Source organism: Suncus etruscus, chromosome 12 (assembly GCF_024139225.1).
Source record: "Suncus etruscus isolate mSunEtr1 chromosome 12, mSunEtr1.pri.cur, whole genome shotgun sequence".
Lineage (NCBI taxonomy): Eukaryota > Metazoa > Chordata > Mammalia > Eulipotyphla > Soricidae > Suncus > Suncus etruscus.
In genome coordinates, this window is record NC_064859.1 from 55948851 (window position 1) to 55962644 (window position 13794).

Consider the following 13794-nt stretch of genomic DNA (forward strand, 5'->3'; position numbering starts at 1 on the left):
CTCTGGCTCTAAAGTATTGCTTGTGTTTTTATTTCAGACTCTGTCTTACAATCGACACAATCTGACTGCGGACACTAGCGAGAGACAAGCCAAGGAGATTCTGATTCGCCGCAGGCACAGTCTTCGGGAGAGCATCAGGAAAGACAACAGCTTGAACCGAGAACGCAGGGTAATAGGGGACCAAAGACGGAAAGAACACAAATAGCTGCTGTTCCCAGGCTGCTGAGGGCCAACCCCAGACATTCTGGAATGGAACTGAAGATTAGAAAGTCTTTTCAGGGGCCGGTGAGGTGGCGCTAGAGGTAAGGTGTCTGCCTTGCAAGCGCAAGCCAAGGAAGGACCACGGTTCTATCCCCCGGCGTCAGGGCGATTTCTAAGCGCTTAGCCAGGAGTAACCCCTGAGCATCAAACAGATGTGGCCTGAAAAACAAACAAACAAACAAACAAAAAACCAGAAAGTCTTTTCAGACTGTTTTTGGGTAGCTAGTGTCCCCATTGTTATTTAATTTTTGGAACTTAATATTGACATGCAAAGACTGGGATTCGAACTAAAGAGAGAGAGAAGGTAATCAGTTACAGAAATGATATGTGAGAAAGAAGTTTATTTAGCACTAAGGAGAAAAGGGGTGAGTGAGTCAACTAAGGAGGTAGGAAGTGAAGGAAGAAAGGATTAGTTATTATAATCATGAACCTGTCAGGTTTTCTGTAATATACCAATTCTGGCATGGCAATCATGTCAATTAAACTTCCTTTATTTATGAACCCTGGGTCATAGTTGCTGGTGACCATGTGCTAGTTTCTTTTGTTTTTATTCTTTTGAATTGGGTGCCAGACTTGGTGCTACTCAGGTTTACTCCTTCCTGGCTCTAGGCTCAGGGATCCTTCCTGGAGCTGTTCAGTCGATCAGAACTTAGAGAAACCTATAGTTGTCTGGGAAGTGAATATCCACTTGCACAGTCATTTATTTGGTCTGGAACATTGCCATAAATAGGCTAAAAAGATTTTTAAAATAACATTGTGATAGACTAACAGAATAAAAGATGCATCATGTTTTTATTTTGTGTTGGGTCACAAGCATCAAAATGTTTGTGATTGAAGAAAGGAGGGTTTTTTTTGTTAGTTTTTGTTTGTTTTGCAATGTGTAAAATGTTGCACCATTAATTCAAAGTTAAAGATTAGGGAGAAGCTCTGACATTGGAAATATTAGTGAAATTAGCTACCTGAATACTTTTGCCCTATTATTTTCAAGACTCACTAATTAAAACTTAAAATGGGCTTCATTTTTTTTCCACATATCTTTTCCTCATGATTTTTGTATTTGGTGGTATTTTTCTGTTTTGGGCCGTAGCTAGCTGTGCTCACACTTTTCTCTTGGGGCTGTCCTCAGGAATCATATATGGGATTCTATGGATCGAACCTGGGTCAGCCTTGTGCCAGGCAAGCACCATCTCCTCTGTATTATTGTTCCAGCCTCATTGATAGTATTCTTATTAAAAAAAATTCCAGTGGGTTTTTTTTATATCTTGTAGTTTTAATGGTCCTGCTTTTCAGCTCTCTTTTCATATGGTTTTGGGGGGACTACACTCAGTGAGGCTCAGGGGTTACTCCTGACTCTACACTCAGAAATTGCTTCTGGCTCAGGGGACCATATTGGACATCAGAGGATCGAACCATGCTTGTCCTGGGTTAGCTGCATTCAAGACAAATGCCCTACCACTGTGCCATCACTCAGACCCACTTTCCATATTCTTTAGAAATTATTTCCCCTATATTTTAGAAGAGGCATGTTTCTTTTAAATAAGTTAATTATTGCTTTATATTTCATGCCCACAACTCCACACAAAGTAACTTGGAAACAAGAAACAAAAATTTTATCACCAATGTTGACATCGAATTTTCAATTTCAAATAACCAATATACTTCTTAAATACTCAATGCTTTCTGAGGTATTTTTTGTTGATATTTTTTAGTTTAGTAAACAAGATAGTTTTTTTTTTGGAGGGGGGGGTCACACCCAGCAGCGCTCAGGGTTTACTCCTGGCTCTATGCTCAGAAATCATATCCGCAGCACTCAGGGGTTCCTCCTGACTCTATGCTCAGAAATCACTCCTGGCAGGCTCGGAGGACCTTATGGGATGCCGGGATTAGAATCACCGTCCTTCTACATGAAAGGCAAATGCCCAACCTCGATGCTATCTCTCTGGCCCCAAAACAAGATAGTTTTTAATTCAACAAATTTTGCTTAGAAAGATATGAGAGGAGAAAAAGAGGGGAAATACTTGTTCAGGAGAAAACATGAATCTATTGAGAGTGAAAATAGCAAGCAAAAGAATCAAGAGAGATATATGTTCAAGGGAGTACACGGGCTTGTACAACAAGCCTTATTGGTATGAAGGTCTGTTGTACGAGCCTTGTTGTAACAAGTTTTCTGTTTTTTTTACAGGCTTCTACTTCGACTTCTCGGTATTTATCTTTACCAAAAAATACAAAGCTCCCTGAAAAGCTTCAAAAGAAAAAAGCATTTCCAAATGCAGGTACAAATACTGCTAGACCATTTAAATATGCTTTTACATTTCGGGGAGGGTTTCGGGTCATCCCATTGTTGCGTGGGACTTAAAACTGGCTCTGCATCACGAATCACTTCTGGCAGGGCTTGAAGGATCACATGTGGTACTAGAAATGGAGCTTGTGTTCAATTTTAATAAATTATAAATAATATTAATGAATACAATGAATTATTATAAATATACATAATATTAATTATGATAAATTTTAGCAATGCAAACTTTTAAACAAGAGTTCTGTGAACATTATACCTAAGGTATTTATTTTACATACAATTTTGTTTATGTAGAATATAGAAAGCAAATATAACCATGTGGTTAGTGAACAAATAGCTAGAAAACTAAAAATAAAATATGTAGAGATTTTAATTTAGTACAGTGATTTTTATAATATTGAATTTAAACATTTACAACAATTCAGCCACATATTTCACTTCTGGCTCTAATTAAAGACTTTTTTTTTTTGCTTTGTATTACACCTATTGGTGCTCAGGGTTACTCCTGGCTCTGTGCTCAGGGATCATGCCTGGGAGGGCTCAGGGGACGGTGGGTTGTTGGGGATAGCTTGACCATGTGCAATACAAGCACCTTATCCACTGTCCTAGCATTCTAGCTCCATGTTAGTTTTGACATAAACTTAGGTTGGCACACTATTGAGTAGAAATCTTCATGTCAATTTCAGCCAATTCTCTTTAACCATTTCTCAAGAAAAATAGATTGTGGTATCATACTGTTAAAAACAACATTCCTAGTTTTATTTGCTTCTCCATGTAACTAACCTAGAAATAAAAAGTCTAATAATGATAACTAGGGCAATGGAGGTGAGATGCCAGAGGAACAGATAGAGGTAGAGAGTATGGGAAAAGGAGAAAGTCAGAACTCAGTGAGCTTTGAGTACCCACGTGGGTGCCCTTTACTGTCCAGTCACAGCCTCAGGGCCATGGCACTAAGTTGCTTCTAATAGTACCTCTTCTAATTTTTGAGGCATGCATTGGTGTTTGACCCTTTTATGAGAACACAAAAGAAATGAGCAGGGCTGCATAAGGGATTGTGAGAGTGAGACAAAGATTTTTGGAATAGCTGCTAATCATCAGTTAGCTCAGTGTGTGCGAGAGCTGGAGCTGACCTTAGGCCCCTCCTGAAATGGTTCCTAGTGGCAGCTGACAGCACAGCGTGTCTTGCTTGCAGTCCATTTCTACTGTTGTCTCTTCTTGGTCTTTAGTGATTTTGCAAGACGAGCAGTTGCGCTGGTTACATAGGTCAGTGCATTCAAAGTGCTCATTCCAAAATGCAACATGTAGTTGGTTCCTAAATTGCATCTGTACACACTATGGACATGGATGCTCAGAGGCTGCTTGTCTCTGCCAACATTAGAGTGAACCTCTAGCACCTGGCCCGGCCAAGGACAATCACGGGCCTTACTGGGTCCTGCTGAGCTAGTCTTTTGCAGTCCTCTCTAAAATGCTTGTCCTTGTCCTCCCCTCTGTGGTAGGTGGCAACAGCAGCGATTCAGACACAGATGCTTCCACCACGGTCCTCAATCTACAGCCCCGGGCACGGCGCTTCTTCCCAGAGCAGTACACCAAGAAAGCTCCCCAGGCCTATAAAATGGAATGGAAGAATGAGGTGAATGTTGATTCTGGCCTGGGGCAGCCCAGCAACCCTCCTGTACCACTCAGCAAAGAAGGGGGCACCCAGACCCCAGGTGTGCTACGGCAGCCATTGCTCTCTAAAGGCCAGCAGAGTCTGGTGCGGGGAGATAGTGGTACTGTAGAGCCAAGGCCCAGGCCACCACCCAGGCTGGTCAGGAGAGCCTCAGAACCTGGGAACCGCAAGGGTCGCTTTGGAAATGAAAAGCCTTAGTGGAAGCCACTGCCAGGGTAACCTGAGACCCACCCCCCAGTCCACCTGTGTCTTCTAACCAAAACCCTGACACCAGCAGGGAATCCACGTAAAACCCATCTAAGCACGTTCTGCAGGAGATGGAATCCTGCCACTGATTATCGGGATGCGTGCTTCCCCCAAGAAGAGGAAAATCAAAGGGAAAAAGCTCCATAAAACACCTTTTGTTCTATGACTTGTTGGAAGCAGTTTTATTCTTTGCAGGCCTAGTGGGGAATAAAAAATGTGTGCCTTTATTGAACCTGAAGGACAAAACTTGACATTTTTAACATACCCTTGATGGTGAAGATTTTAATATATACATTATATGCCTCAAATTTTATTTATGAAGAATATGTATACGTCATCTTTTTCAGTGAATGACACTAAGGATATTTAGGCCATCTCCTCACTGGGTAAAGGGCAGGTCCTGAAGCTTGTGGGGTCCCCTGCCAGCTCCAACATGGCTGTTTTCATCTTCACCCATGAGAAGTGGGTACAGAACTGCGTGGCACAAAGTCCTGAGAATTAGGTAACACCTAGAGGTTCGGCTGATGCTGTGGTCTGGCTGCCTGAGGTTGGCCAGGGGCCACTCTGTACCTTTGCAATAAAAACCAGCTGGTTTTTGTTTCTTACTTCATGGTGTGTTGGGATGACAGTGAATCCATGTACCCATTTTGTGTTCATGAAATAGAGGACAGCTGCATGGGGGAAGCAGCTTTTAGGGGATGACAGGCATGGAGACCGCTCTTGATGATGCTCCACCTCTGTTCTCTCAGTATGTCGGGAGGTGAAGCAAGGTCTGCTCACTACATTTTGGTGGTTTTATATTGTGCAATATTGGGAGAAGATCCCCCACCCTGCCTACCTGTGACCACCTACTTTAATATTTTTCTGCAGATGTTACTAGAACTTTGAATCCAGATCAGGGGCTCCAAGCAGACAAGGATGAAAGTTGAACTCCATGATATTCTAGTGTTTAAAAATTGGGGGAGTTTTCAGGTTTTTGAATTTTATTCAGGAAGCACTTTGGAGAATGTGAGAATTCTATTTTATTTTGCACAAGTCTGTGATTTGTTACCTCTTCCCTCAATAAAATAGTAATTCAAATACACCACAAAATGATTTCTACCACTAGAGTACTAGTTTTTAAAGTAAAGCAGCAAGACAAGAAGCAGAACATAAGCATTAAAAGTTATTTGAATTCTTGTCTGTTAAACTAAATATTTTATTTGATTTGTCTTTTTATTTTCTGAGAAAAACCATTTTTGAAACCTACCTGGAGCAGGACTCTTGAGTTTCTGGGTTTAGATCTGAAATTAAGCCACTCACATGTAATGCCTGGATTTTCATTACAGAAAAGGATACAAGTAAAGAGTTCTATCAAATGGGGAAATGTGAATAATTTAAATAAAAAGATATAGGAAGAACTTAGATGTTCTGGGGGTAGCTCTTTCTTCTTTGCCACCATCTACACTGATGTAGAGAAGTAAATCTACCATTTTTTCTCATGTTCCAAAAATATTGGAATACTTCAGGATTGCTGGATATGATGAACAAGGAAGGGAAAGACACTCAGGTATGCTTTCATGAAAAGCATGAATTATTTTGCAAAATTCTCCCATGCTGATAAGTATAAAGCAGCACAGACTTGATTTAGAAAATTCAAGCTAAGGACCTTGTGCCAAAAATCTTTATTCTAAATTCGAATATTTCTAGAAAGAACACAAATTTCATCTACTGAAAAAAAGAAAACAAATCTTACTTAGAACTTTGTAATAGGAATATGATTCCTCAAGAGATATGATGTGCATTTTTGCTAATGTCAATAGTAAATTTCAGATTTTAACTTAGAAGTTTGAATAGGGATATGTAAATGAAAACTGAATTTAAAAATAAATTTTATTATTTTTTCTGGTTTCTTTATTAATAATATACTACATCTGTATTTAGAATTGAAGGAGAAAACACAAAAATGCTAATCATTTCTTGGTAAACATATAGACCCAAGTCAGCTATTATCAGGTAAAAGTCACATAAAGAAACAGATGGCAATAAGATTCAGTAAACATTTCAGAAAAAGAATGCTTATGTCACTTTATTTTTATTTTCATTGTAAATTTGTTCTTGTCCAATGACAAAAGCAATGAAAAATAAATTTGACTTATTTTAGCTTTTTCTTTATACATTTTTAATAAATTAAATTATTTTTAATAAATTACTTTATATAAATACTATGTATTAAATAGTTGCTCATAATACATTTGTCTTAAGACCAATCCTACCACCGATGTAAATTTCCCTCCACCATTGCCCCTGAATTCCCACCGTGGTAGGCCCAAAGTAATATTTTTTATATCACTTGTTTACAGGTAAGTGGAAATGAAATTATTTTTTAAAAATACAATAAAAGAAAACTTGCAAAAATTATAATTTAGCAATGACAATAAAGTCATTGTCAGAGGTTTGTTAAGCAATTTGTTGCTGGTTGATTTCTGTTGTTTTGTTTCTGAACATTAGGTGGCTTGGCTTTCATTCTGCTTTGATTCATGGTGACTGCATTTCCTGAACATGGTTTGGCTCAATAAATTAAATTCTAAATACAGAGTTAAGACACTTGAATAATTTAAAAATGTGTAATACATAAAAATGTCACGCACTTTGTAAATGAGATCTTTAGTTCAAATGACAATTTTTCCAACTAAAGTTTCAGTATGACCATAGAATAGAATATTGATGGATATTCAGTGTCTGTGCAGCGTTTTATTTAATATCCCTCAGGAATGAAAAGCCATTTCTCAAAAGTCTTTATATGTAATACTAAGGTCCCATTCTTGGGGGCAAGTGTACCAGTTAGCAAAAAATTAAGAAACTTGGCCTCAAAGTCTGCTAGTTTGCAAGAAATTCTGTTACCTGTTCCCCAAACATCTGCAATGAAATTCACTAGTTTTTGCAGAACTTTGTAGTAAGGTGTGCATCTTACCTGTGTTATATTATTTTATTAAAAAAAACATAAAGAAGCAGTTATTTATTTCAGAAGGCCTTTGATAGTGCTTTATTTAGTGTTAACACTGATGAGAAAAACAAAGCAAGTAGTTATGAGCCAGAGCCACTGTCTGCATCTGTTTGAGCCATCCATTTCCTCCTGCTCCAAGTATGTACATGTTTGATACAGTTCAAATATCACAGTGTATGTGAATGCAATGTGACAAGGATCCTGTCCTGGCTCAGTCCCCACTTGTTTTCTGAGCTACTGGCAGAGGCTTCAGTCAACTACAGAACTGGAATAAACAGCTAAAATTAATGAAGATGATTATTAGAAATATGTTGGATCTTTGGAGGTTTGATGATATTTTTTGCAACAAGTAAGTAGCACATGGTAGAAACTTTGTTCATTTTCTTGTTTGTTCTTGAGCTCATTTAGCAAGTAGAAAAAACAGTCTCCAGGTGGAGAGATAGCATGGAGGTAAGTCATTTGCCTTTCATGCAGAAGGGCAGTGGTTTGAATCCCGGCATCCCATATGGTCCCCTGAGCTAGCCAGGAGCAATTTCTGAACATAGAGCCAGAAGTAAACCCTGAGCGCTGCCGGGTGTGACCCAAAAACCAAAAACCAAAACCAAAACCAAAACAAAAACAAAAAAAAGAAAAACCAGTCTCATTAGAAATGCTTTTATTTAAGCCATAGCTCCCAAACAGTCAGCAAGGATTTAAATGCATATGGCTCAGCATGGTTCACATCAACTGCATCCCAAATCAGTGATTAGAGGTGTCATATTTTTGTTAGTTGAAAACTCATGACTTAATTCCATAAAGATTGATTTCCTTGTGCAGTTGAAAAAGCTTCTGGCATTATCTGTTGATACTGTATTAAGTCTCTTGCTTAGCCTGTCTGAGAGACCTTTCACCCAGAGGTGAAAATCTAGTTTGTAAGATGGTTTATAATTTTTATTTTTCTGCTTTCATAGATAAACATAGTTTCTGGTGTTTTATTTCCTATGTTTTGACTAGGTTCACATATCAAGCACTTGCAATGTGTTTGGAGCTCTATTGAAGCAGGGGCTGCCTCGTGACCATTAATGGAGTATATGTAAAAATCTGAACCATAATGAAGCTAAGAAGATACAGTGCCAAGGATCTAACTTGGGGCTACTCCATGTAGAAGAATCTATACCATCCTTTGGCAAAGTTCTTTCCAACAAATCCCCCAGGGGGACTATATTCGAGAGAAATGATACCTCCCTTCAGAAGGTTTACCAATCATCCACTTTGTATGTGGTTGACACCCAACCAAAGACCAGTCACTATAGAGACATGAAGACTAAACATCCACATGTTTGAGTGTCTTTTGAATATCCTGTGGATACACCTTGGTTTCAAGGCCCTTGGCATTCTAAACTTCTGCCACTTTTCTAAATGAAATTCTATGACCTCTAATCAATAAACCCTAGAACAGAGAAAAGCAAGCATAGAGCATGTCTCCAATTTGTGCAAGCAGAACAAATTTCTGACACTAGGTTTTATCAGGGCATTGTTTCTGCCTTCTAGAAGGTACTATATCCTGAGTACTGCACCTACCTTCTACTTTATTGGGAAAACTTCGCTTAAGTTGATTGTGCTATTATACACAAAGAATAAAATAGAATAAAAATAAGCTGACTTCAGATGTTCTATCTGGATAAATGAGATATAAAATAATATGATGTTTGAAAACAAGTTATCTAGATACCTGATTAAATAAAAGTAAATCTACCTATGATGTTATCTTGAAATGGTTTGCCATCAGAGTAGATAGAATAAAATTTAAATTATATCTAATTTGGTATTAGCATCATGTTTTATAAGATCTAAAGGCTTTGTTGTCTTTACAACCTTGTTCTACAATAGTGGAAGTTGAACTTTTCTAACACTGTAGGATACTAAAATTATTTGGCAGGAGGCAAGAATAGCTTAAGTTACAATTGATTAGAAAACACTTGTAATTCTAATGAACGTTTAAAGCAAAATTATTATCATGTAATGGCAAATTCTTCAAGAAACAAAGTGAGGATTAAAGAATTTTCCCAACCTGTGACCCTACCTCATAAATAATGTGTATGATCAGATCATCTCTTGGCTGGGTCTACAGAGACCTTATTTCAGAGACTTCGTAAAGAATGAGGCAGCTTCTCAGGTAATAGAATGTGACCGAGCTCCCATGTATGCTTCTACTGTGCATTTGGAAGAAAAAGCTCTTTCCTTGAAGTAGCTGCACAAATGTCTGAGACTTTAAAAAAGATAAAGAAGAGAATGATACACTGGAATATGATCAGAAAAAAGCAGAAATATATCAGGAGTGGGGTGGGTGGTCAGCTCTCATTCTCCTGACAGCAGATGCACTAACATATTCTGAAGCCACTGCAGAATTATGATTGTTTTTAAGCACAAGTCTGATGACACGTAGAGCATTGTCCTAGCTTGTCACCAGGATGCTCTTGTACACGCTGCAGTCTTCCCCTTTTTTCTCTGCTCCTGTTCCAGTGTAATAGGTTTTCCTTGTCTTTGTTCACAGCACTTCATTTCAGTTCTTCTACCGCATCAGCTAACTTTTTTTTTTTACTTTCTCATTTTCCAACTCTGCAATGTGTAGATCAGCCATCATTTTATCTCACAGGTTGATGGCATCTCTAAGTTCTTTAACCAGAAAGCCCTCTTCCTGCTGAGTTGCCTGAACTTGTTCTGCTTTCAGAAGTTACTCCTTAAAAAAAAAAAAAAAAAACGAACAAAAAACAATAAATGTATCTTCCTTATTAGTATTTGTGAGCAAGTTCTCTGCAGTTTCTCCTGTACAGCCAAACATACTGCAGCCTGCCGATCTCCTCTTGGAAATGAGTGATCATACTTTCTTTGTTCTCATCTAAATTCTTTAAAGTCTGGACCTCTGACACAAGCTTCATATTTTCTATTTCTGTATTTTTCAGATGTGTTTGTAAAATTCCTCTCATCCTTTTTAAACTTCAGCTGATATTTAAATTGTTCTTTTTTCATAATGTGTCTTCTTCCCAGCAAAATTTCTTATACCAAGAGATTTCTTCAAAATACCTTCAAGATATCTTCAAGAAAAAGATGCTCTCTTACTGTTCTGTGTGTTCCAGGGAACACGACCATAAATGCCCACACATGTTCTTTTGTCAGTGAACCTGGGAGAGAGAAAAATGTGCTTGATACTCATCAGTGGTCTCTTTCTTTTTTAAATGTTTGGGCCACACCCAATGGTGCTCAGGACTTACTTCCGGCTCTGCACTCAGGTATTATTCCTGCTAGGGTTGAGGAACCATAGGTGGTCCTAGATTGAACCTGGATTGTCTATGTGCAAGGCAAACATTCTACCTGCTGCATTATTGTTTCAGCCTATGTTTTGTGTTTGTTTGGAGTCACATCTGATATTGCTTGAGGATTGGGAATGCTTGGGGAATCCAGCTGGCTCTATACTCAGGAATCACTCCTGGGAGTGCTTAGGAGTTTGGGGTTGCCTGTGTTCAAACTTTGATCATCATTTTGCAAGATGCATTCCCATTGTACCTTCAGTGACCTTCTGATATGGCTGAATCACTGTCCAGAAAGGACACCTATCATCTAAAACCCCTAGAATTTCCCACAGGCCCTGTCTGATTGCACCAGGCCTTAGATGTGGTCCCAACCTTTAGGTATGTGTTTCCTTTTTTCCCACAACCTCCACCAACACCCTTATTTCCCATAACTGCCAATGCCTATCTCTGTTCCCCAGTGAACTTCCTTTCCTAGTTTCCTCTGCTTTTCTCTGTACATGAAGATCTTCCTAAGTCATGAGACCCTCATCCTTTGGAACTGAGACTGAGTATCCTCAGTGGTATAGATGTGCCTCCATGGCATCAAATCTAGACAGGATGGTTAGAGACAGCAGGGTTCTACCTAGTCAGGAGTCTGGATCTGAGGTGTGGGTGTCTCAGGAGTAGGAATTGCAAATATAGCAGAGGCAAGAACAAAGGCTCAGCCCACTGCACAATATTCTTGCCGAGTCTGGTCATGCCCCACTCTCTTCCCTTGTTCTCTTTACATTCTGGCATCTGGGGGACAGCCATCTGCATCTCCTTCAGATGTAAGGTCAAGCCCTGTGTGTTCTCCAGGCTGCTGGCTGTGCTAAAAGAATGAGGAAGGGATGTTGTCCCCATGATACACTGCTCAGAGAAAAAACTTCTTTCCCGGGGAACTAAACCAGATAAAATCTATGGACTGATTCTATTCATAAAACAGCTATTTCATGTGGTTCAACCTACCTAAGACCTTTAGAAAGGATTGCAGACATTACTCAAGAGAATGAAACAAATTTAATAGACCCTTTCATTTCCCTGAGAGCATATGCCATAATCTTTACACAAAGGTTCTGACTCCCCGAAATGTAAAGCAGCTTTGGGCCTCCTTGGGAAGCACCTCTACAGACCTCCAGTGTCCCATCTGCCATGAGAGTGCTGGCATTGTGTCCCTGTATTTATGCCACCGGGCCTGTCTGGGAACACTGAGAAAAGATTTACACAAGAAGATGCATGAGAACAAAGATGGAAATGAGAAGACAGTGGCCAAAGCACTGTGCTTCTCTCTTGAGGTCAACCTTTAGTTTCTAATTTTCTCTTGTGTATGGGTAATAACACACTCATTGATTGGTCTGTTTCTTAAAACTTCAAAACTAAAGTGCTATAATTTATAAAAAGAAAAAAAATTACATGGCCCTCTATAGAGCTTCTAAGAAATGTGCCTATTTCTGAGAGTGAAGAAAAACCAGCTTTTGATGAATTTTTTTCCTGTAATTTCTATTCATTGCACAAACCCTTGATTATTTCTCTGTATTGTGTCTAATACTCACAACCATCTGCTGTGCACCCTCAGGGCACAGCTATTTTATATATTTCAGTCTCCTCAGGAGCACTTAGCAATTAGCACTTGATTAAACTCACAACTATTACACTACTTCATAAAAATAACTTTTTTGTAGCTTGACAGGAAAAAAAGTTAATTTTCAAACTTCCCATTAGTTTAATTGACTCCACAGCTTCTAAAATTACATAAATATGTGTGTACATGTATGTGTACACATAGATATTTGGCACAGAGGACTCTCAGCCATACTTGCTGGTACTTGGGAATTGCTTCCGGTGGTGCTCAGTAGACCATCAGGTGGTAGAACTAGAATCTGAGTTTCCATATGCAAAGTCTGAACTCAGCCCTTTGAACTATCTCCCTAGACCCTAGAAATATTATTTTTAACTTGTTCGAATTAAAACAAGTCAGTGAGGGGCCGGAGAGATAGCATGGAGGGTAAGGCGTTTGCCTTTCATACAGAAGGTCATCGGTTCAAATCCCGGCGTCCCATATGGTCCCCCGAGCCCGCCAGGAGCGATTTCTGAGCATAGAGCCAGGAGTAACCCCTGAGTGATGCCGGGTGTGACCCAAAAACCCAAAAACCCCCCCAAAAAAAAACAAGTCAATGAATCAAAATACCACTTAGGATCACACATCTGTTAGGCTGAAAGCAAAGTCGATCCTCCCTAGTGACAGATCCTAGTGACCAGCTATCAGTGACAGGAATGTGAGCGCTAGTGGGTTAAGAACACGAACCTCAGCGATTCATCAACCTGCACTAGCATCGCACACTCATCAGATGTCCTGTACACGATGCTAGCAAATCCACTGAGCTCACCTCAGGCCTCCCAACTACCTTTGAGCCCTGCACTGGAGATGGCAGTTTGCTCACAGACTTTGGGAAGCAGCAGCAGAGCTATGTCCAGAGGTGAAGGATTACAGAGAGCTAGGGAGAGAGTGCAGGGCTGGGTACAGCCTGGCATGTGCTGTGCACTAGGCCTCCCCTTGCCTGCTGCATCACAACAGCTAATGTGTGTCTAGGGACTAGAAAGATAGTATATGGATAAAGGCACTTGCCTTAAATATGGCAGAGTAGAGTTTATTTCTTGGCACCACAGTCCCTTAAACCCTGTCAGGGATGATCCCTGAGCAAAGCTGAGTGTGGTCCCAAACCCACTCCCCCCCCAAAAAAGTAAAACAAAACAAAAGTGTGTTTCAGAATAACTCATTTTGTACCTTCAGAATTAGCAACTGGAAGAAGTACTTACTGAGAATAGACAGCTGAGCTTCTGGTCCGGGAAAGGCTGGGCCCAGACTTTCAGCAGCACTCAGCCTTGTCTAATCTGAACTCGCAGTTTGCAGGAAAGCAACTCCAGTTGGAGGATCCTGATGGAAAGCTCCCTCTGAATATTTAAAATTATGCCCTTTGCCCCACTAAGAGTAACCGTTACCCTAATTTTATAGAGTCTGTAAAGT

At 39.6% G+C, this 13794-nt stretch overlaps 1 protein-coding gene across 1 annotated transcript in view; it reads left to right on the plus strand.

The window, feature by feature from the left end:
- SLC9A2 (solute carrier family 9 member A2) overlaps positions 1 to 4551 on the plus strand; it is a 98624-nt gene extending 94073 nt beyond the window's left edge. Inside the window, exons 10-12 of the mRNA XM_049784911.1 lie at positions 38 to 169; positions 2444 to 2534; positions 4057 to 4551. Coding sequence (XP_049640868.1) covers positions 38 to 169; positions 2444 to 2534; positions 4057 to 4427 — 594 coding nt within the window. The 3' untranslated portion in view covers positions 4428 to 4551. The remainder of the gene's footprint in view (positions 1 to 37; positions 170 to 2443; positions 2535 to 4056) is intronic.
- The last annotated feature ends 9243 nt before the right edge of the window (positions 4552 to 13794 follow it).